The sequence below is a fragment of the Balaenoptera ricei genome, chromosome 11 (genome assembly GCF_028023285.1).
Source record: "Balaenoptera ricei isolate mBalRic1 chromosome 11, mBalRic1.hap2, whole genome shotgun sequence".
NCBI classification, from domain to species: domain Eukaryota; kingdom Metazoa; phylum Chordata; class Mammalia; order Artiodactyla; family Balaenopteridae; genus Balaenoptera; species Balaenoptera ricei.
The window spans coordinates 24,412,379-24,435,573 of NC_082649.1; the positions used below are offsets into that span (position 1 = coordinate 24,412,379).

General features: G+C 51.4%; 2 protein-coding genes across 3 annotated transcripts; both read right to left on the bottom strand.

Moving 5' to 3' along the window:
• Positions 1-5,508: 5,508 nt before the first annotated feature.
• On the bottom strand, positions 5,509-9,506 carry NEU1 (neuraminidase 1). 2 transcript variants are annotated; one of them, XM_059938414.1, is made up of 6 exons: positions 9,169-9,505; positions 8,539-8,731; positions 7,562-7,824; positions 6,769-6,951; positions 6,362-6,584; positions 5,509-6,256 (listed from the first exon to the last, which is right to left on the bottom strand). In XM_059938414.1, the coding sequence occupies exons 1-6, from the start codon at positions 9,328-9,330 to the stop codon at positions 6,030-6,032; spliced, it is 1,251 nt and encodes a 416-aa protein (XP_059794397.1). In that variant the 5' UTR covers positions 9,331-9,505; the 3' UTR covers positions 5,509-6,029. The 2 variants fall into 2 exon arrangements, with proteins under 2 accessions (XP_059794397.1, XP_059794398.1); XM_059938415.1 differs by lacking the exon at positions 6,769-6,951 and having other exon boundaries at positions 9,169-9,506.
• A 232-nt stretch (positions 9,507-9,738) lies between these two features.
• On the bottom strand, positions 9,739-22,825 carry SLC44A4 (solute carrier family 44 member 4). Its single transcript, XM_059938423.1, has 21 exons — positions 22,740-22,825; positions 21,014-21,062; positions 20,473-20,546; positions 20,260-20,338; positions 19,427-19,526; positions 19,219-19,344; positions 19,003-19,063; positions 17,601-17,685; positions 17,434-17,517; positions 16,919-17,154; positions 16,730-16,829; positions 16,131-16,226; positions 15,762-15,861; positions 11,859-12,112; positions 11,678-11,772; positions 11,454-11,557; positions 11,269-11,342; positions 10,990-11,060; positions 10,797-10,891; positions 10,581-10,665; positions 9,739-9,981 (listed from the first exon to the last, which is right to left on the bottom strand). The coding sequence occupies exons 1-21, from the start codon at positions 22,771-22,773 to the stop codon at positions 9,863-9,865; spliced, it is 2,121 nt and encodes a 706-aa protein (XP_059794406.1). The 5' UTR covers positions 22,774-22,825; the 3' UTR covers positions 9,739-9,862.
• Between the last annotated feature and the right edge of the window lie 370 nt (positions 22,826-23,195).

Here is a 23,195-nt window from a genome sequence, read left to right on the forward strand (position 1 = left end):
AGGCCAGTTCCCACACTGAAGATGTGGCCTTTTGATACTTTATTTACAAAGAGTAGTCAGCCTGCGAGCTGTAGTTTGCCAATTTGCCTTTTTTTTAATTGCACTAAAACATGATTTGTCTTGATTCCTGAGCTTTTTGGTGTTCTCTTAAATTTTGCACCCAGGGCAGTAGTGCTTTCCCACCCCGGGGTGGGGGTGGGAAAAATGCTCTTTTTTAACTTTGTCAACTAAAAAAAAAATGGTGCAGGAGGCTGCAAATAAGAAAAGAGTTTATCTGGAGTCTTAAGAATTGCAGTTAGGGAGACACAGATTCGGGTAACCCCGAAAGTGTGTTCCAAGGAAAAGAAAGAGTCAGGGGCTTATAAAGGCACAAAGCCACAAGGTTGTTAAAAGTTGCCTGGCAAGAATTATGATTGACTAAGTCAGAAAATATTTGTCCACAGGGAATCACAGGTTGTTTTAGGGTAGGGGTCTGATAAGTAGACTGTCACGAGTTACTTTATATGTATCTTGAGTTTCTAGCAGGTGTTCTGGATGACTTCATAAGGTCAAAAGGTCAGATTCCATCCAGGCTGAGGTGTGTATAAGTCACATTTCCTTAATGGCCTCCCAGCTCCATTTTAGAGAGCTCTCTTAGCAATACCAACTCCATTTGATTTTCCTTTCACGATTTCCAGAACTTCTCAGGACCTTGGCTTTATATCCTGACTACAAATCTGTGATCCACTGTAATCCTGATTTGGTCACTGAGCATTGACTGATGTCCTCAGGGCAAATGCCAGCTCCAGGGCTCACTTGTTTTTCTGGGTTCTTGCTGTCCATTATTTATGGTTTTTGAAGATTTCCCTTACTTTCTCACCAACTAAGCCCTACACTAAAAATGTGTTTGTTTGTTTGTTTGTTTTTGGCCGAGCCACGCGCCTTGCGGTATTTCAGTTCCTGGACCAGGGATTGAACCTGGGCTCTTGGCAGTGAAAGCACAGAGTCCTAACCACTGGACCGCCAGGGAATTCCCTAAAAATGTGTTTTAAAAAATATTCTATCCAGAATATTAGGAAAGGGAAGACCTACCCTTTCCTTGTGGTAAATTTAAGTCCTTTTGTGTGTGTGTGTGTGTGTGTGTGTGTGTGTGTGTGTGTTTTTGCTTTTTGTCAAAAAGAAATGCAAGCCTTTGTCTTAGATCTTCCTTCCTAATCCTTTTTTTTGGGCAAAAATGATGGACCTCGTCCTGCTCCTTCGTGATAATGACTTCTGGTTGCGAGGACTGAATTAGTGAGAAAGTGTACCTGGTGCCTGGTCCCTGGTATTTGCTGCTCAATATTACTTGTTAGGCTCCTTCTATTGTTTAAGGGCAGCCTGATGAGCAGGGAGAGCCCAGAGTCCTTTCAATGCTGAGCCAAGGGGCTGGGGGGAGGGGTGAGAGGCTTCGAAGCGGGGCAGAAGGGCCTGTGTTAGGGGGTTAGGGCTCCACGCTAGAATTTGGCTGCTGATCCAGGTGGCACCCACCAGGCTGTAGTTTTCAAAGTCCACTTTGTCCTATTTGTACAAATAAGCACATACCTTCCCCTTTCAGTCTCCTGCCACTCCTAATTCCCCCTTTATATTAAAAGAAAAAAAGCCAACCAACCAACAATTCTTCAACCCTTTCTGCACCCCTGACTTGTGTTCTAACCCTGGTTTTCAAACTTGAATGTGCATTAGAATCCCCTGGAGGGTTTGCTAACACACTGAGTGCTGGGCCCCACCCCCAGAGCTTCTGATCCTGCAGGTCTGGTGGGGAGAGGGGTGGTCAGCATAGGGGGAAGGTCAAGCGTTTCTAACATGTTCCCAGGGAGTGGCTGCCACCTACCTGGAACCACGCTTAGAATCACTGGCCCAGCTCCTTACCCATCCTGGACCTGCCTTTCCTCCTGTATTAAGCATCCACCATGTGCTAGGTGTTGTGGCGGGGTTTAAGATGCCCAGGTAAACAGGCAGGTTTGGTCCCTGCCATCTTTTATGGTTACTGGTGTTTTTTAAACACAAATTCTTCCTGTTGAAACAGTTTCTCTTTTGAGATCTTTTCTTCAGTGTTTTGAAATCTAGTCTTCCTAAGTCTAGGCTAAAACGTCTAAGAGACAGTTTCTTAAAGTGCAGCCCAAAGACCCCAGTGTTAGACTCTCCTGTAGTTCCTTTTAAAAATGCAAGGCCCGGACTTCCCTGGTGGCGCAGTGATTAAGAACCCGCCTGCCAATGCAGGGGACATGGGTTCGAGCCCTAGTCCGGGAAGATCCCACATACCGTGGAGCAACTAAGCCCGTGTGCCACAACTACTGAGCCTGCGCTATAGAGCCCGTGAGCCACAACTGCTGAGCCTGCAAGCCACAACTACTGAAGCTCACGTGCCTAGAGCCCCTGCTCCGCAACAAGAGAAGCCACCACAATGAGAAGCCCGCACACTGCAACGAAGAGTAGCCCCTGCTCGCTGCAACTAGAGAAAGCCCGTGTGCAGCAATGAAGACCCAACACAGACAAAAATAAATAAATAATAAATAAATAAATTTATTTAAAAAAAAAATGCAAGGCCCTGCAAAGGAGGCAAGAATATACAATGGAGAAAAGACAGTCTCTTCAGCGAGTGGTGTTCGGAAAGCTGGACAGCCGCATGTAAATCAATGAAGTTAGAACACACCCTCACAACATACAGAAAAATAAACTCAAAATGGCTTAAAGACTTAAATATAAGACATGACACCATAAAACTCCTAAAAGAAAACATAGGCAAAACATTCTCTGACATGAATCATACCCATGTTTTCTTAGGTCAGTCTCCCAAGGCAATAGAAATAAAAGCAAAAATAAACAAATGGGACCTAATCAAACCTACAAGCTTTTGTACAGCAAAGGAAACCATAAACAAAATGAAAAGACAACCTACGAACTGGGAGAAAATATTTGCAAATGATGTGACCGACAAAAGCTTAATTTCCAAAATATACAAACAGCTCATATATCTCAATAACAACAAAATAAACAAAACAAAAACAACCCAATTGAAAAATGGGCTGAAAACCTAAATAGATATTTCTCCAAAGGAGATGTACAGATGGCCAACAGAGACATGAAAAGATGCTCGACATCGCCAATTATTAGAGGAATTATATGTGGAATCTAAAATATGACACAAATTAACTTATCCACAAAACAGAAAAAGACTCACAGACACAGAGAACAGACTTGCGGTTGCCAACGGGGAGTGGAGGTGGAGAAGGGATGGATTGGGAGTTTGGGATTAGCAGATGCAAACTATTACATATAGGATGGATAAACAACAAGGTCCTACTGTATAGCACAAGGAACTATGTTCAGTATCCTGGGATAAACCATAATGGAAAGGAATATGAAAAAGAATATACGTATAACGTATATTCATACGTATAACTGAATCACTTTGCTGTACAGCAGAAATTAACAACATTGCAAATCAACTACACTTCAATAAAATACATAAAAAAAAAAAAAAAAAAGCAAGGTCCTGGACTGATTCTAGAGGCACTGAACCTACAGGCAGGTTTGGGGTAGGGCCAGGACTCTGGTTTATAATGACTCCACTCCGCCACCTCCAGGGGAGGAGATCCTTCCTTGAGGAGCCTCTCTCTTAGCTGAGGGTTCTTGGCTATGAAGAAGGAACATGATCACTTCCTTACAAGCCCCCTGCCATGTCTACTTCACGAGGCAGTAGCTCATGTGGCGGACATTCATGGTATCATTTCCTCTCTCTCCTCCATTATTTCTGATAAAGAAAGTTGTTAGCGAGACTTTCTCAGATGTGCATTTTTAATGGCAGTGGAGAGCAGATGTCCCAGTTGCTGCAGATGCCACCCCCCCCACCGCACTTCCTGCGTCATATCTATTCCTCCACCTGTGTTAGAAGAGCAGAGCCCGCCCTCCCCGGCCATGCTGCCTGTGTTCGTCTCCGCATATTTCTTCCCTCAGATGTCCCCCCGCAGGCCCATAGATTCTGCCTCTGTATGTGTGTCCTGTGTGTTAACAATGTGGTTTACTGGCCAAGGTAAAATATTACATCAGGTTACTCTGAGACCTGGCAAGTTAAGGGGAGAAATGAAGCATTTATCCTGACTTTCCCATACAAATCATGCTTCAGGGTAACCCAACAGCCTTGATGAGGGACAGTTCCTTTTTACTAAAGAATTCCAGCTAATAAATGAGGACAGAATAAAATAATTCAAAAACCAACATTTCACAAACCCTCATGAAATAACTGATTCAGGCAAAACTCATCTGTGGATGAAACTGTCAGTTGGAAGGTTGATGGGGAAACCTTACAAAGGAGGGGTCAGGCTATGGCCATCTGAACCCATCACTCAATTCAGCTTTACTCAGAGAGGGACAAGCGGGCAGCATTTGCTTCCTGAGGGAGCACAATAGGAAACACAGAGCACCTGGGAAGGAATCTTGTCCCCTGCCTCCCTCACCCAGTGGAATCTGAAATCTAATTAAACCTTCAGGTTTGATAACTGGAAATACAAGGGATGGAGGAAAAAAGTTAAATGACACTCTGAGGAAGAAACAGATGAATCCAGAGAGTGGAACGTTCTACAGGACAAATGAACATATTTCTGTGTAGACGGTATCAAAAAGAAAAAAAAAAAAGAGAGAGAGAGAAAGAAGAGAGGATAGGAGGTGTAACTACTGTAGACTGAGATTTAAGAAACATCAAAATGCAATGTGCAGGGACTTCTCTGGTGGCGCAGTGGATAAGACTCTGCGCTCCCAATGCAGGGGGCCCGGGTTTGATCCCTGGTCAGGGAACTAGATCCCACACGCATGCCGCAACTAAGAGTTTGCATGCCACGACTAAGGAGCCCAGGTGCTGCAATGAAGATCCCACACCAACAACGAAGATCTTGCATGCCGGAACTGGCACTAAGACGCAGTGCAGCCAAATAAATAAATAAATAAGCAAACAAATAAATAAATAAATATTTTTAAAAGAAGAAAAGAATGTCTTGAACATTCCTACCGTCCCATCCAGGCATTGCATTTTCTTTCCATATGGAGAAAAGCTGTGGCTGTCCCACTCAGCTGCAGGCTGCCCAGGTTCTTTTCACAGCATCTCCTTTGGGATGAGATGTTGTTTTCTCACATAATTGCCACAGTGCTTATTTCTCTGCCAGGCTGGCCTGGGAGAGGCTTCTCATCTGCATTTTACACACCTGCTCCCTGTTTCATGGAGGATAGTATCTCACCCCACCTTAGAAATACAAAACAGCCAGTTTTTAATTATCTTATGAGGCTCCTCCTCCTACCCCTCATTACACTTGTTAAGAGCAATCTGTTTTTCTGTGATAAGAAGGAATGCGAAAAAGAAAGGAGGATTTGATTTGCCGAAGTCACAGATTTTCACAGGCAATAAGCACACCAGCTTCCTCCCCAAAACTCACTCCCAGTCCCATACGTGTGCACCAGGAAAACAGACATGAAGATGTGCACTGACAGAACCACAGAGACTCTGCAAATATTCATTCTCCTTCATTAAGAATGTTAAGTTATAAACATTTTGATTCATACATAGTCAAAGTGGGTGGTGCACCTCGTTCCTTACCTTGAAACCAAATGTCCTGCCCTTCTGGAACTTTCACCAACCCTCTCCAAAGCCAGCATCTTACCCCAAAGAGGTAAGCCTTCCCCAGTTCCCTGAGTTCACATTTATTTAATGCTACAGGCCCACCTAGCCCTGTCCAAGAAAAGGACCAATCACTGCCCTGAGAGGGCAGAAAGGGCAGGGGGGCAGACCCAGCAATGTGGAAGAGAAGTGCTCCCACGTGTGGGCAGCTCTTCCTATGTGGGAGAAGCCAGGTTTTTAGTCCTAAGGAATGATTTCCCTGTCAAAGAGAAGTTGATTTTGCAAAACGCTAGACTCTAAAGGAAGGTGGAACCGTCTTCTAGGCTCCTCCAGTAGACCCTCTACACACCCATGGTCCTGAGGCTGAGTCCAGGGCCTTCTATCCCCTTGGCAGGTGTACAGCTCAGAGTGTCCCAAAGACGCTGACTTTGGCCAGGGAGATGCTCTCTATGTACTGTTTCCGGCCTTTCTCATACAGGACATAGAGTTGCGGGGCCTGGTCCTCCCCGCCCACACTGCCCTCCAGGGTTGCCAGTGAGGAGTAGCCACTGGGCCCCGGCCACAGCTGGACCGTCTCCTTCTGCCATGAGGTGCCATTGCTGAAGCTCCAGCGCAGGGTCAGGTTCACTCCTGGGAACAGCAGCAGAGTCAGGGGAAGGAAGGTCTCCCCCTAGAGAAGGCCTCCTTCTCTAGGTCACGGGGGCTCCTCGCCGACCCCACCTGGCAGATACTCACGGAACTCTGGATGGGCTGGGTTGGAGAAGAAGACAATGCCGGAGTTGGTGGCTACAGCCCCTGCGGCTACCACAGGGTCCACGAGCTCAGGGTCAAAGGTCACATCACGGGGCCTCAGAGTATCACAGGCATCGTAGCTGCGGAGGATGATTCGGCAATGGCAGTGGTAGTTGTTCTGGTTCCGGGCATTGATGACCACTGAGCCATCGGGGAGCTCAAAGGGCTGAGCGGAGAGAAGAGGGCTTCAGGAAGACGCAGGGTGGGGGCGGGGCAAAGGGTCCTGTCCCTGAGGGAGCAAGGCTGGGTGGCACGGAGCTGGGCAGCCAGGCCCGGGGTCCGTGAGTGGAATGGTGCTCTGGAGGACAGAGCAGGTTGATGGGGTGGGGGACAGCCCATGGACTCCTGACCTGGCACTCGTCGGGGCTGAAATCATTTTCCCGCTTGGGCTGGCCATAGGGGATGCCGCTGACCCCATTCCCATAGCGCCAGGAGGCGCCGTGGTCATCACTGAGGAGGCAGAAGACCCCGTCCCGCTCCAGCGTCCCATGGCCACACACAATGAGCCGGCCCTTCCGAGGCTCCCGCTGTTTCTGTGGGAAAAGGATAGGGGTGCCACAGACAGAGACACTGAGGGGGCTCAGAAGCAGGGGAGGGGAACCCACCACCTCCTAAGTGTGAGGACACACCTTGTCCCCTTCCGTTCCGTCCTTGCTTGTTGAGGGTTCCACAAGCATTACAAACACCCACTGTCTGAATTAAGAAGCTCTTTGGCAGAATAAGCTCCTTCGGGACATCCAGGGTGTACTCTGGACAGGCTGTGCACAGGACAAGGGGGCCTAGCCACAGGGGGAGATGGGAGCTTAAACCCAACCTGTGCTCACAGGCCAAGCTGTGGACCATGGCACAGGCTTGTGTCTGCCCAAAGGAGGGCTTTTTTCTAATCTGCACAGGACTTTCTAATTTTTTTTCTAATCTGCACATGGATTAGTGCAGCCCTGTTGACAACCCCCAAATGGGAAGCCAATGGCAAAATTCCACCTTCCCTTGGTAGGGTGTTCCTCCCAGGATGTCCCTTTCTTCCAAGGAATGCCACCTAAGACAGAAAAATCTGACTTCACAGGATCTTCTCTTTGCAAAGGAGTCCATAACGGGGCAGACTCTCTACGAGGCACCTCCCTCCACCCATCTCAGGACAGAGACCTGAATGCCAGAGCCCGGTCCGGGGGCAAACATCTCAGTGCCTATGTCCAAGGAGAGGTTCCGAGGCGAACTCCAGGAAACGCCGTCATCCTTGCTCCACACCAGCATGGTGGAGGCCACCTGGCAGCCAGCCTTGTGAGCACAGAGGGAGTAGAAAAGGAAGACCACTCCTGTTGTTGTATCGCTCACCACTGCCCCCAAGTTCAGCCCATCTGGGCTCTCCCCATCGTCCACAATGAAAGCTGTTGGAGACCATGTGCTGCCTAAAGAAAAAGGGGAAGAAACCCAGGGTGAGCACTCTGGAGGTTCCCTTTCCACCACTCGCTGCAATTTTCACCTCCTGCTAGGGACCCAAGGCCTTATGATGGCCCCACGAGACCTGCCCCTCCTTACCTCTCAGATCTTATCTATTCTACCCTTGCTCACTCCATCCAGCCACACAAACTCCTTCTCATTCCTCAAATACTCCCCTCCTTGGCGGGGGGGTGGTGAACTCTGTCTAAGCTTGTTTGTTACACCTGCCTGGCTCTTCTTCCAGGCTCACTTACCTCCTCTGAGTCTGCTCAAATGTCATCTACTTAAAATTACAGTCAAATTCTGGCACTCTCCATACCTCTTGCCATGTTTCATTTTTCTCCACTGTACTTATCAGCTTCCAATACAAAAAATACATTTATTTATTATGTTTATTGTCTGTCTCCCCCCACCCCAGTAGAATATAAGCCCTGTGAAGGCAAGGATTTTTGCTTTGTTTTGTTCATAACTGTATTCACAGAACCTAGAACAATGCCAGGTATACAGTAAGTGCTCAATAAATGTCTGAATGAATGTTCAACTCCTTGGTGAGCCCAATTTCCAGATCACTGCCTTCCCGCCTTAGGTTCCCTCTACTCCTCAGGGATCCAGCAGCCTCAGGGCCCTAAGGCAGGTCAAGCTCCCCACCCATCCAGCCTCTTGTGACCCAGGCATCTTTATACCCTGGTCCGTGGACCTCCGCAGAGCAATGAACTTAGCTCCTTTATCCGATGCTGACATTTTCCTGGCCTCAGCAAAGGCAAGGAGAGTGCCCCGAGGAGTGGTGGTGATGAGCGGGATGCGGAAGGTGTCCACAGAGCCGATCTGCTTCCCGCTCACCCACAGCAGCTGCTCCATGGTCACAAGCGGATGAACCTACGAAGCGAGGAGGAAGGGTCAACAGAACAAACGGGACTTGGGGTTTTAGGGTGAATGAATCGCGGCTCGGAGTCAGGTTCCCCTGGGAGAGGCAGGGTGATGGGGATCCCGAGTGGGAGAAGGGTCCCAGAACAAGGAAGGGGAACCCTGAGGAGAGTTCGGAGCGAAACTGGGGGCTCGGAGCGGGGGAAGGACTACGAGGGGACAAGGAGCCCTCAGGGACAGGGAGACCTCAAAAGGGTAAGGAGCTCGAAAGAGGAGACTCAGAGGGAAAGAGGACAAGGGCCCAGAGAGGGAAAGGGACTGGGAAAGGAGGGAACGGGGTCGGAGAGTTCCTCGGAGGAGAGGGGGCTCAGCAGCCTAGGTCCCGGGGTACAACTGGGCACAGACCGCCTGCGTGAGTCGGGGATGGGGCTATGCGAGGGGTGACTCACCAGACTGAAGTCGTCCTTTGCCCTGGCCCCGACTCCTGCTGAAGACAACAGCAGCAGGAAGATCGCGGCAAACACCTGAACCCTACAGACTCCCCATGATCCCAGCATTCGCGGTCTCCCGGGTCTGCCCAGGGTCACCGTGCCGGGTCGCTCCGCAGTCATCTCTCCCTCGCGGCAGCAGCGACCCTGGCCTCCCCAGGACTAGACGCGGGCTGGATTCGTCAACTGACCCCGGCTCTTTAAACGCTCAGATGTCACCCTCAAACCCGCCCCAATCCCAGCCGGCCCGCCACGCTTCCGCGACTCTCTTTGGCCCTCGCACGACTCCCCACGTGACTCTTCAGCGCCTCAGAGCTATCGCTTTCCAATTGGCCCTGTTTGAAGCCCCGGAGCGCGTGACCCCGGCCGGAAGCGTATTGGCTGGGGTGAAGAAGGGGGCGTGCATTACTCCTCAGGAGCCTTTTGATTGGCCGAGGCACCTGGGTCACGTCATAGGGGCGGGGTCTATTTTAAAGAGCCAGGCGAGGTTAAAAAGGGCAGCGTGTAGGAGGAAATAAAAGTCCCAGAGTCTTTGAGAAAACAAAATATCAGTCTTTTAATAAAATCTTTTTACTACAAAATCGAGATCTGGAAGGCGGGTTGAGGCTGGGAGGCTGTATAGGCGGGGTGCAGTCCTGGATCAGAGCTGCGCCTCTCACTTCTTCGTCTTGTCTCCCTGGGGCATCTCGTTCTTCTTGCCCAGAATCTTCAGAAGGGCCTTGGACATGTAGTAGGGCCGGTCCACGGAACCGTCGTTCCTCTCCAAGTCTTCCACTGAGGCACGACATAGACTCATAAGAGCGCACCGCTGGGAGCCAACCCCACTCCCCGGGAAAATCAGGGACTAAGAGACAGCTCCCTGGTTTCCAGGCTGCGCCACCACGGGCTGATTTTGGGGGGCAGTTTTTGCAACCTACTGGGTAGGTTATGTAATAGTTTCCTCATCTGTAAAGGGGGGGGGGTGTCAAAAATATTTCATAGCGTGATAAGGATTAACGGAAAAAATACATGTCAGTTGCTGAGCGCAGAGCCTGGTGCACAGGAAACCCTGAATGAATGCATACAGTAGGGTGAGAAAATCCCCACTCACTACAGCCACCTGCTGTGAAGTCTCCTGTGGCTAACTTCTTTCCTAGATTTTCTAGGGGAAGATACCAGAGGCCTCTCCCCTGGAATGCTCCGTCTTGGGAGAGCCCAGGAGCCTGGGAGCTCACTCCCTCCTTTCTTCCCAAACACCTGCCCTGAGGATGTTAGAAGAGGCTCTGGCTCCTGTAACTCATGAGGTCGCTGTTTCTAGAAGCACCAAGTCTCCAAAAAAGCCTGAATGATCTGGTACCTTTAAGTTGAAGAGAGGAGGTAGAGGTGTGACTCACAGAAACAGAGGAAGAGAGTGTCCACACACATGCCGAAAACGCTGAAGAAGCCGCTGGCAATGACATAGGCCCCCAGGATGGAGGTCTGCAAGATGCAAGGTTTCCCTTAGGGTTCCTTTGGAGAGTTGGAGGGTGAAGTGGGGGTCGGGGGTGGGGTGGGGTGGAGGGTGGGAGTGGGAAGGTATGGGAGTGGGGGGTTGGGGGGGTGTCACTCACCATGATGGGCAGCCAGTAATAGTTGAGTTGGGGACTCTCAATGTCTTTACCCAGTCCCTGGATGCGACCGGTGAAAAAAAAGAAGGACAGGACCCCTGTGAGAGAGATCTGGAGGTCAGCATCACTCCTCTGAGGTCACCTCTTAAACTGCCCAGCACCCCTGTCCTCTGTAACTCCCTGCCCTGGTCCTTACCGACACCTCCAACCACCAGCAGCTTCCCAAAGAACAGTAGCAGGTCTGTGACTTTGTCCAGGACGACCACCCTGTACAAGGAGTTGGGGTAGGTTGGGGGTAAGAGGCCTGGCAGGGCTGGGAGTAGAACTGGCTATATAATTTGCCGTGACAGATGCAAAACAAAAACTGTTCACATTTCAAGATGGAGGCAGCAGAGATTAAACCAAGCTCAAGGCCCTTCTGAGCACAGCATGCTTATGGGTGGGAGATCACGGAGGTGGCGGGTGACAGCCTGACCTGACAATGTTCCTCATGAGCAGCATGAAGGCGTTTTTGGCTGAGACGCAGAAATTCTTCCCATAGATGGCAATCTGGGTGAGGTGGAAAGTTCAGGGTTACCTGTGGTGAGCTTACCTAGGCCAGGGTAGGAGGCCTGCATCAAGGGCCCCCAGAGCAAGGGGTTGCTCATGTAGTGGGCTCACCATGATGTATGCATTGCGGTTCAGGAACTTGATAAACTTTTCCAAACACCAGAGGCAGCACTTGAAGCAGCACATGATACAGCGGGCCATAGGGTTCTGGGTTCCTGGGGGTAAGGAGGGCTCATGTTTGGTCACTGGCCCCTGACAGCACACCGCCCCCCCCTCCAGCCCCCAAGGATCCAGCTGATCAGCCTAGGCTTGCCCAGCTCCCAATCTCGACTCACCTCTCAGTTTGTGGTCAATGTACTCCAGGATGACCCTGGCTATCTGCACCAGGGTCAAGATGAGGGCTCCGAAGGCTAGTGACCCAGTGTGGTAACTGCACAGGGGTTAGTGAGGTAGTCAGAGGCAGGTAGTCAGAGGACTCCCGGGTTCATAATTCCCAGCCCCCTGCCCCAGGCTTACCGGAGTGTGCGGATGAAGGCAGAGCTCAGGGGAAAGGTAGGGATGTCCCGGGGCTTGTGGAAGGCCCAGTAGAAGGAGGCAAAGGCCCCAGCCAGGACACACTGGCCCAGGGCTAGTACCCAGTTGATGGTCCAGAACAGCCCCAGGACCCCATAGATTTGCAAGTTGAAGAGAGAACGTTGTACTAGGCCTGTGGACAAGTAGCCCTGGAAGACGCACATCAGCCCTGGGCAGGAGGAGTTCACCAGCTGGTCCTGGGGAGACAGGCAGAGGAGGCTCATTCCCAACCAGCTCCTGCCCTCCCAGAGCAGAGGGTGGTAACAGCCTCCCCAGAACTGGGGAAGCCCATTCTTTCCAGGAGATCCATCTCTGGGTTCAGACAGGGTTCAGCTTGCCTATTGTGTGAGTGTAATTAGTTTCCTTCAGTCTCCAGTCTCTGGATGGCACAAGAGCTCCCAGGCCGTGTGGACTAAGCCTTAATGGTATGAAGGCAGTGTGACCAATGCCTAGCTATCCTTTGCACTTGAACAGCTTGTTCCCTCCCAGAGCAGCCTCTGCAACTTCAACCAAAGCACTTACTAGCAAAATTGAACAGACTGGGTATCAGATGATGGTAAGGAACCATTAATTTTGTTTGGTGTGATAATGGTGTAGTGGTTATGCTTTTTAAAAGTCCTTATCTGTTGAGATCCATCCTGATATATTTAAAGGTGAAATGGCACAACGTTCAGAATTTGCCTTTAAAAACTCGAGAAAAATAACTTGCATGGGGACTTCCCTGGTGGTCCAGTGGTTAAGACTCCACGCTCCCAATGCAGGGGGCCCAGGTTCAATCCTTGGTCAAGGAACTAGATCCCACATGCATGCCACAACTAAGAGTTTGCATGCTGCAACTAAGAGTCTGCATGCCACAATTAAGAAGTCCGTGTGCTGCAACTAAAGATCCTGCATGCCGCAACAAAGATCCTGCACGTGACAACAAAGATCCCACGTTCCGCAACTAAGACCCGGCACAGCCAAATAAATAAATAAATAAATAAATAAATAAATTTATTTTAAAAATTGCACGGAGTGGGGGATGGGTAGGGAAATAGATGAAACAAGAACAGAAGGCTGAAGGTTATGGAATCTGAGTACAGGGATTCTCCATGTTTGTGTGTGTCTGAAAATTTCCCTAATAAAAAGTAAAAAACACAGATTCGTCTCTTAAAGCAGAGGAAATAAACAAATGGGACCTAATTAAACTTAAAAGCTTTTGCACAGCAAAGGAAACCATTGAAAAATGAAAAGACAACCTACTGAATGGGAAAAATATTTGCAAATGATATGACCAAATAAGGGATTAATATCCAACATATAAAAACAGCTCATACAACTCAACATGAAAAACACAAACAACCTGATTTAAAAATGGGCAGAACGGGGCTTCCCTGGTGGTGCAGTGGTTAGGAATCCGCCTGGCAATGCAGGGGACATGGGTTCAAGCCCTGGTCCGGGAAGATCCCACATGCCGCGGAGCAACTAAGCCCATGCGCCACAACTACTGAGCCTGCGCTCAAAAGCCCGTGAGCCACAACTACTGAAGCCCGCGCACCTAGAGCCTGTGCTCCGCAACAAGAGAAGCTGCCGCAATGAGAAGCCCGCGCACCGCAACGAAGAGTAGCCCCCACTCGCTGCAACTAGAGAAAGCCCGCGTGCAGCAACAAAGACCCAACTCAGCCATAAATAAATAAATAAATAAATAAATAAATAAATTTATTTTTAAAAATGGGCAGAAGAACTGAATAGACATTTTTCCAAAGAGGAAATGCAGACGGCCAACAGGCACATGGAAAGATGCTCAACATCGCTAATCATCAGGGAAATGCAAATCAAAAACCACAATGAGATATCACCTCACACCTGTCAGAATGGCCATCATCAAAAAGAACACAACATATGTTGGCAAGGATGTGAGGAAGAGGCAACACTTGTACACTGCTGATGGGAAAGTAAATTGGCGCAGTCACTGTGGAAAGCAGTGTGAGAATTGTCTCAAAAAGCTAAAAATAGAACTACCATATGACCCAGCAATTCCACTTCTGGCTGTACACCTGAAAAAAAAACAACCCTAAAACCACTAATTGGAAGAGACACATGCACCCAATGTTCATAGCAGCATTATTTCCAATTGCTAAGGTATAGACGCAACCTAAGTGTCCATCAACAGATGAATGGATAAAGAAGATGTGGTACATAAATACAACGGAATACTACTCAGCCATAAAAAGGAATGAAATGTTGCCATTTACAGCAACATGGATGGACTTGGAGGGCTTCCTGGACTTGGGTGGCTATTTCCTTTCCCATGTTAGGGAAGTTTTGACTATAATCTCTTCAAATATTTTCTCGGGTCCTTTCTCTCTCTCTTCTCCTTCTGGGACCCCTATAATGTGAATGTTGTTGCATTTAATGTTGTCCTAGAGGTCTCTTAGGCTGTCTTCATTTCTTTTCATTCTTTTTTCTTTATTCTGTTCTGCAGCAGTGAATTCCACCATTCTGTCTTCCAGGTCACTTATCCGTTCTTCTGCCTCAGTTATTCTGCTATTGATTCCTTCTAGTGTATTTTTCATTTCAGTTATTGTATTGTTCATCTCTGTTTGTTTGTTCTTTAATTCTTCTAGGTGTTTTTGTTCTTTAATTCTTCTAGGTCTTTGTTAAACATTTCTTGCATCTTCTCGATCTTTGCCTCCATTCTTTTCCCAAGGTCCTGGATTATCTTCACTATCATTATTCTGAATTCTTTTTTTGGAAGGTTGCCTATCTCCACTTCATTTAGTTGTTTTTCTGGGGTTTTATCTTGTTCCTTCATCTGGTACAAAGTCCTCTGCCTTTCATTTTGTCTATCTTTCTGTGAATGTGGTTTTCCTTCCACAGGCTGCAGAATTATAGTTTTCTTGCTTCTGCTGTCTGCCCTCTGGTGGATGAGGCCATCTAAGAGGCTTGTGCAAGCTTCCTAAGGGAGGGACTGGTCTGTTTGAAATTTTATAACAAGAATTTATAACCACTTTCCACTTTGTATGTAATTGTGGGTTTGTGTCAGTCCCCACCGCTAGGTCATAAGCAAGTTGAAAGCAAGAAGTACTTCATTTGAGGCTTTGTATAGCCAATGCCTGGCACATAGTGGGTCCTCCTTAAATGTAAACGACCTCCCTCTCCTTTTTTAGAGTGGGGCTAATGCCTGTGGGCACAGCCCATGGTCCCAGTTCTGATGTGGTGGCCACATGAAAGCTTTGACAGTAAATACCCAGCAGTGCAGCCTCACTCCCTGGGAACTTCACAGGGGAGAGTTTGGGGTAGCAGCTACTCTCCCAGGCCCCCAGGGAGCCCACCTGCCTATTGCCTAGAACAGTGTGTTCTGAGGAAGACTAAAGATAACCTAAACAAAACCCATCTACAGTTATCAGCTCTTATCAGGTGCCAGCCATTATACTAAGCACTTTCATGTGCCCAATGTCCTTTAATTTTCTCGGGCTACGCTGAGGCACAGATATTAAGATTATCTCCATTTTACAGGTGAGCGGACTGAGACTGAAAGGGTGAAGTGGTTAATGGTCCTCTAGGCAGAGAAATGTCCTGGGGAGGGATGGAGAAGTTTGAGATCCACCTGCCCCAGGGCCTGGCCCTGCCCTTGGGCACAGCATGCCTCCTCTTGCAGCACAATGGGTGGCTCAGCAGGAGATCTGGAGTCTGCAGACAGACTCCCTTTCTGGCTCTGCTAGGGGCCTGCTGTGTGACCGTGAGTGAGCCCCTTGCCATCTCTGGTCCTCAGTCTGCTCTGCACAATGAGGGATTTGAACCAGTTGTTCTCTAAGGTCCCCTCAGCCCTACTGGTGCCCCTCCACGTCCACCCCAAATCCTCACCATGGGGTTGCATGATGTATTCATCAGCACTTTCTCACAGCCGGACAAGCTGACGTTGGGCGCCCAGAACACGTACTGGGGTTGCCCAGATGTGGCCAGGTACCCAGAGGGGAGTCAAGGAAAGCATGGTGACACGGGGGCCTCCACAGGTCCCCTCCTCAGCAACCCCTTCCCAGGTGTCTGAGCAGGTTGTTCACTGCACAGAGGGGCTGAAATTCAGCCTGTGCTTGCTCTTTCAAGGCAGGGCTGTGTCTGCTGGGAGGAAGGGGTGCCTTCTTCCAGTCACACTAAGGCACACCGTCTACAAAAGTATTGCCCTGCCCCCCACCCCCAAGGGCTCCAGGAGGGCCCAGTCATGTGGGCAAAGGATACAGAGCGGTCATGGCCCAGTAGGCAATGCAGACGAGCAGCAGGACAAAGGTGAACAACGGGTAGAACATGGTAGACATCATCTGTCCTACAGCCCTGCAGGGAGGTGAGAGCAGTCTACCAGTGAGGCTAGCCCCCCAGTCCCCACCCACCCTCTCACGGTGCTGACCCTGGCACAGGCCACACCTCTGCCCTCGCCAGGGCCTGCTCCTTCCCCCTAAGGCTGGGCACATAGTAGGAGCTCCCTAAAAGAACTGAACTGAATAAATCAGGCTCAAGGGAACTTTAGAGGAAACTAGAGCCACAGAGAAGCCACCAGGGGCGGCTTCAGGGAGAGTAAGGGCTTGTTTCATGTTTTAGGCACTTGACAAGACACTAATTAATTTAATCCTTATGACAACCCTACAAGGTAGGAACTATTATTACCCCCATTTTACAGATGGGTAAACTGAGGTACAGAAAGGCTAAGCCACACAGCAATGTTAATCACTGTGCTATGCCGCCCTTCTCCTCCAGTGCTCTGCCACCTTTCCAGCACTCCCATCCTGGGCCCACCCCCCCTGCCCTCTGCCCCTTCTCCTTCCCACATGGGCCCTGACCTGCTGGCTTCCTCCAGGAGGGCGATGGCGATGCGAATCCGCTGCCGCAGGAAGATGAGTATCAGTAGCAGGATGCCTTCAAGCACAGCCAGCACGATCACTGAGGGTGGACAGGGGGCAGAGTGGCCTGGGTCATGGCCAGGGCAGCCCTTGGGTGGCTGGTCGTTCATGGGTGGGCAGGGCACTCACAGGCTGCTAGCCAGGTCTCCTGAACGCTGCTGTAGGCGCTGAGGTTGGTGGTGAAGCCCAGCTGGGAGATGGAGGCACCCTTGTCCCGCAGTACGCGGTATTCCTCCCAGGAGTGGTAGATGCCGTATGCCAGCACACCCAGCACCCCTATGATCAGCACAAACACCAGGGGCCCGGCCACCAGGCGCAGAAGCAGGATAAACAGCAGGCTCAGGACCAGAGCCACGCCTAGGGCACTGCGGGCAGGGAAACATAGGTGAGGGTCACCCCACATCCCCCATATCGTTCCCCTTTCAGAGACCCCCAAATGCCTTTCCTCAAACCCCCAATGTCCCCAGATCAGAACCCCCCCACACACGCTTTCTTTTATAAATCCTGTTGGACTTGGGATCCATTCTGAGCTCTGGCTCCTCCTCCCCTGCCCAAAGGCTCTGTTTCAGACGGTGGGCTAAGGGATAGAGGGTCAGAGTGGGGAGAAGGGAAGGACGAGAGAGCAGGGGAATGTGGTGACTCACATAAGAATCCAATACCAGGATTGGGCAAAGTCTTCAAAGATCCTGACACTGATGTCACGGGCGTTGAGGCTGTCAAGAAGACCGCTGGTGCGGAGAGAAAGAGTCAGATGGGGCTGTGAGTGGGAAGGGGGAGCGGGACAGAGATGTAGGGGCAAGGGAATGCCCACCTGATGCCCTGGGCGATGGACGTGTTGGAGATCCCTGGGAGCTCAGGCACAGTACTATTGGACCATGGAAAACAACGCCCCAGAGCTGGAGGGAGAGAACCGGGCGACTGGGTGGGAGGGCCCAGAGTTTGTCTTGAAAGTCTCTGGCCTCCACCCCAGCTCGTCGTGCCCTTAGGGACAGAGTTGAGAAGGGCTCTGCCCCACTCAGCGGGCTGCTCTTGATTCCACAGCCGAAAGGGAGCTCCTGCCCCAGGAGCCCATGCTTCCTTCACTGTCTCGTAATGCTCCTTCCTCCCCACCCTGCCACTGCCTGGGTTCAGACCCTCCTGCCCTCTGGCCTGCCTCTTACAGCACCTCCACGCCCACCCCTGCCACCCTTCAATCCGGTCCCTGCCAGAGTGCCCGGGAGACACGGCACAGCCCGGACCTTGGCATTCCAGGGCTCTAGGTCACTCTGCTGCCCAGACACCTCCAGATGCCTTGCCCTGGAGAGTGCCCACGCTCACGGCCAGGCTTTAAGGCCCCATCGTCTGAGCCCAGCCACTTTCCCCTCCCCTCTGTACCTTTGCGCTTCCTCCTCCAGAAATCCCATCCATGATGCCCTGTTCAGCTCCATCTCCATCTCACCCCCTCCAGGAAGCCTTCTGGCCCCACCCCTATCTCCTGTGGCACCTATTATGTGCCTACAGAGCCATTTATCTTGACCCTCACAACAGCTTTGCCAGGCAGGCTTGCTTTGCATTTACATTCTAAAAAAATGAGGAAACAAGGCTCAGAGAGGTTGAGTCATTTTCCTAAGACCACACAGCTGGAAAGTGCTGGAATTTAAATCCAGATCTATCTGACCTTGGAGCACTCATTGGAGATACTTCCTATTGTACCTCTTGAGAGCTGGATATCTTTTCTCATGCTATAGTTAATTTTTTTCCTATTAAAAATAACATTTAATATTGGGAAAAAGAGCAAAAAAAACAAGTCAACTGTGATCCCACCACCCAGCCGCAGTCACTTTAACATTTGGCTGAACATGCTTCCAGTCTCCTGTGCCTGCACATAAATGCATGTGTGTACATTCACCCACGTATGTTCTCATGGCAATCTCATGCAATCGCCTCGTGAACATCTCTGATCTCACCACCTAGGATGTAGTCCAAAAGGGGAGCAGTTTTCATCTTCACTTCACCTGTCCCCGGTACCTGGCACGCAGCAGGTACATAATAAGCACTGGTGATCTGACTGTAGGATGATCATGCGGCAGAGAAAAAAAACGAAGACCTGGTGCTCATTCCGATTTTGTCACAGACAAGCTGTGTGACTTGACTCTCTCTGAGCCTGGTTCCCTTGTTTGAGGGAAAGAAATCTAGGACTGGATGATGTCTGAGGAAGGAATGTGGCTTCTCACCTGGAGTGGAAGGGAGGAGGAAACTGGGGCAGAGCTCCTGTCTCAGGCTTTGGAGCACTTGCTGGAGGGTGGGGGGAGGACAGACAGACACAGAGACACAGAGCAAGATGAAGGAGTGAGTCCGCTTTCTACCACCACAATCATCTACCCAACTCCCCCTCCCACCCTCCCTCATTATGGACCCTCCTTAGCAATGACATTGGGAACAGCGCTCACCATGTCCCCAGGCACCCCTGGCAGACAAAAGTTCCTATTTGCTGTGTAGAAGACCTGCCCGACCGTCTGTGAGAGCTGGGCCTTTTCCACAGTCCATGGGACCTCTGGGCAGGAGGACACACACACCTGGGGGCAGAGAGCATGCTGAGGGGCTGGTATGAAGACCCTGGGGGAGATCTGGGGACAGAGGCAGGTCCCAGACTCTGACCTGGGGTGTGGGGCACTCCGGGCCATTCTGGGTGATCCCGATGATGTTGGTGGTTAGGACGCAGCTGAAGATGTTGAAGTATAGGAGATATGGTTTATCTCTGTAGGAGAGAAGGAAGCGTATGCATCAGGGCTTGGTCAAGCCTCCGGGAAAGAGAGGGACTGCCAGGGCTGTGCCTCAAGAGTGCAATGGGCCCAGTTCCTGGCCTCAGGAAGCTCAGCTCAGCTGGGGAGGTATGGGAGACGCCTGAAAGATTGCCCAGAGGAATTCAGCATCGCCACTGCTAACAAAAGGGTTAAGAGCTTGAACTCTGGAGCCAGCTTTATGACCTTGAATAAGTCATCTAACCACTCACTGCCTCAGTTCCATCACATGTAAAATTATAGTACCTACCTCACAAGGTTTAAATGAGTTTGTGTGTGTAAAGTACACTGCCTGCCTGGAATGCCATATAAATGTTAGTGGTTTTATTATTTATTGAACGTTTCCTGCATGCTGGGACTGATAGCCTTGCTTCTGGAATCATCCTTGTGTTTCAGAAGAAGAAATCAAAGTTCGGAGATGTTGAGTACCTTGCCGGAGGTCACAAACCAGAACTTACTTAGCCCAGTTGGGGATTCAAATGACCATCTCTGAACCCTAAAACCCATGCATTTAACCATGACTCTTTGCTGCCTCCTAATTCTAGGGGGACTCAGAAGCCACTGGCCAGCAGTGGAGGCTGTTCTACGTGGCCTGGAGTGGTGAGATTCAGGGAGGCTGAGGTGGAGTGGTCCCCTACCCATCCCCCATCTCACCTCCCTCCTGCCCCCTCTTCTTGCCTTCATACTCACTTGTTTTCCCCGATCCCGCAATAGGCCCCAGTAGAGTTCCTGGGGTAGAGGACTTGCTGGGGGTCTCCATACACCCAGGCTGGAGACAGAGACACACAGATGAATCAGCGGAGTGCGGTAGGGACTTAAGAGGGAAAGGCCGTGGGTGTGGTCCCTCCTTGGGACAATAATGTCCCCCAGCCACTGCCCAGCTCTGCACTGCCAGAAACTCACCCACAAGCCCCACGGCGATGTAACCCAGAATGAAGAGGAAGAAGAGGACACAGCAGATGATATCTGTGCAGCTCCTTGGAGAGAAATGGGGGAAACCTTTGGAGAGGGCATGCTGGGGAGTGGGGGGGTAGCATGGTCTGGAGGAGTCGTGCTTTGGAGAGTTGGGGGATGCTGGAAAGTAGGCATAGGTAGCTTTCATTTTATTCTCTTTAAGAAAACCTTTTTCTGGGTGGGTAAACTTTCTTCTGAAGTTTAAAACAGGAAAGGGCACAGTTCAGAAGTGCTCAGCTGGATGAATTTTCCCAAAGGACACATGCCTGTGTAGCCAGCTCCCAGGCCAAGACACAGAACATCACCAGCAGCCGGGAAGCCCCCTTGTGCCCCCTCCACACACGACAGTCTCCCCAGGGCCACCACTCTCCTGGGGCAGGAGGTTTTTTCCTCACAAGTTTCTTACCAATATTTCAGCAAATATGAAGCAAAACCCAGACACCGCCCCCATCCGCCCCCCGACCCCACCAGCACAGTGCCCAGAACTCACCTGTTCTTGATGGGGCCTCGAAAGGAGGAGTCATATTTGGCTGGTTTCCCTGAAGGGCATGGGGAGGAGTGTGGAGAGTGAGGCATTGAGAGGGGTCTCTCGCCCCATTTCCAGTCCCTCCAAACCCTTCCCCACAGCAGGAGATACGCTGCGCCAGGGTCCTACCTGGTCCTCAGGAGTCTGGGGGGGAGATAGACAGGGGCAGGGCTGGCAGGAGGGGAAATTAGAGAACGGGAAGGGTGGGATCGAGGCTTGGTCAGCAGCTTCACTGGTCACTGTGCCCTCCAACCAGGCGGCCTCGGAGGGAGGGGAAAGGGCAGCTTTTTATGGGTCATTTACGGCTCACACCTCAACGCCCTCAGCCAAAGTCATCAATTCCCACAGGGACTGGGTGGGGGCGGCCCTGTAGCTCCCACCCCGAAGGGAGCTTAGTCCCCAGGCTACTGCCAGTCTCTGGGAGAGCAGTCAGGGTGACACCTGAGCCGGGCAGTTGAGATTGTGGCCGTGCGTCCTGTTCCTGGTCCTCCCTGAGTACACACAGGGAGGAGGTGAGGCCAGGCAGCCAGGGTCCTGTGTGGGCACCGAGGAGGGAGGACAGAGGGCTGAGCAAGAGTGTGGGGAGGGGTGCGGTCCGTTCTCCCAGGTGCTCTGGACTCTGTCCCTCCATGGTTCTCAGACGTGATGTCAATGATTGACCCAAAGCTGTTCCAGGAAGTCTGTGGGGTGTCCCCACTGCTCCCTACCCTAACTCCCTTTGGACCAAGCCTCGCCTCTGGAAGGTCCCTCCCTTGGGGTTCCTTCCTTTCCAGACTAGAAGTTCAGACCCCCGAAACCCCAAGGAACCTCTGCAGGCAGGGCCCTAACCCTCACTGCTCACAGGGATCCCAAAGGCTGGTCCCAGTTCCCTCTCCCTGCAGACTCCTCCACCCCGCCCCCTGCCCTTGTCCTCAGGACCCCTTGGGGCAGCCTCCCAGCCTTTGCTCCTCACAGAGATCCTGGAGACAGGCTGCCTCCTCCTTCTCCTCAGGCCTTACCCTTCACAGGAACCCCAGAAGTCTGCTGCCCCTATTCCTAATGTGCTCTGAGCGAGACGCCCTCCTAGCAGAGAACCCAGAGGCTGGTCCCCAGCCCTCTCTCTCCACCAAGATCTGCAGCCCCTACTCCTCTCAGGGACCCCCAGCAGAACCCACTGCCCCTGCCACTCCTCACAGACCCCGGCAGGGAGATCCCCAGCACCATTTCCTCTCAGAGACCCAGAGTCCAGGCTGAAACTCCGCCTCCTTCTCAGGAACCCCAAGCTGTTCCTCCTGACAGCGGCCCAGAGCCCAGCTCACTCCTCCCAGCCCCTGAGCCCCTTCCTCTGCTCAGGACCCTGACCCTGCCTCCTTCAGGCTCTGCTTCCCAGGGCCCTGTCCTGAGGGGCCCAGAGTCCAGGCGTGACATCACCCCCTTGTCCCAGGGACTCCAGCCCCCCTCCTCATGCAGACCCCAGCTTCACACCCCAAAGGCTCCTCAGCAATGGGCACCCCATCCTCCTCCGAGGACCCTGACTCTGTCTCCTTCCATCAGCTGTTCCCTGGGCCCTCCCCTCGGGGACCACGACTCCCCTCAGCTCCTCTCCCTGGTGCCGGCCCAGCTACCGTTCCCCGGAGCAAGCCTCCCCTCCCTCGCCGGGTCCTGGGCCCCCACCCCAGCCTTGCCCCCAGCCTCATACCCCCAGCCTCACCGTAGGCCTCGTTCTGGTCCTGTTTTCCCCCCATGGCTCAGTCTCCAGAGTGATTGGAGCCTGGGAGACCTGGCAGCTCACCTGCCACCAGCCCCGCCCTCCCACCCTCACGTCACAGCCACACCCCTGCCTGTGGTCCCCGACACACTCTAGTTCCTCCTTCTACACTCTGAGCTGGAGGGCTGGAAGCTGGAAGGCAAGCCTGGTACGTGGGTCAGGTCAGGGCTGCTTGCTCCGGCCTCATGGACGATGGCCTCAAGGACTCACACGCTTAAAGAAAACCCTTCAGAATTCTGCAAACTACTTCAATCGGTAGTACAGTCACGCCTACACCCTCCTGCCAAAGATTAAGTGTGGAGATGAGATTTGCCCTGACTAGACCCTGCCCCACAGTAATCCCCTCACAACCCTCCCCCTCCCCTGGAGGGTAATCCACACCAGCCACACCTGTCCAGC

Coding starts and splice junctions, on each gene's coding strand:
- NEU1 (XM_059938414.1), bottom strand. CDS start 9,330: ATGACTGCGGAGCGACCCGGCACGGTGACCCTGGGCAGACCCGGGAGA. Junction 7,825..8,538: donor GCGGAGGTCCACGGACCAGG/GTATAAAGATGC, acceptor CTTTTTCTTTAG/GCAGCACATGGTCTCCAACA. Junction 6,952..7,561: donor GACCGGGCTCTGGCATTCAG/GTCTCTGTCCTG, acceptor CTTTTCCCACAG/AAACAGCGGGAGCCTCGGAA.
- SLC44A4 (XM_059938423.1), bottom strand. CDS start 22,773: ATGGGGGGAAAACAGGACCAGAACGAGGCCTACG. Junction 10,892..10,989: donor GCTGGTGGTTGGAGGTGTCG/GTAAGGACCAGG, acceptor TCTCTCTCACAG/GGGTCCTGTCCTTCTTTTTT. Junction 9,982..10,580: donor CACTCTCTTCCTCTGTTTCT/GTGAGTCACACC, acceptor GTCGTGCCTCAG/TGGAAGACTTGGAGAGGAAC.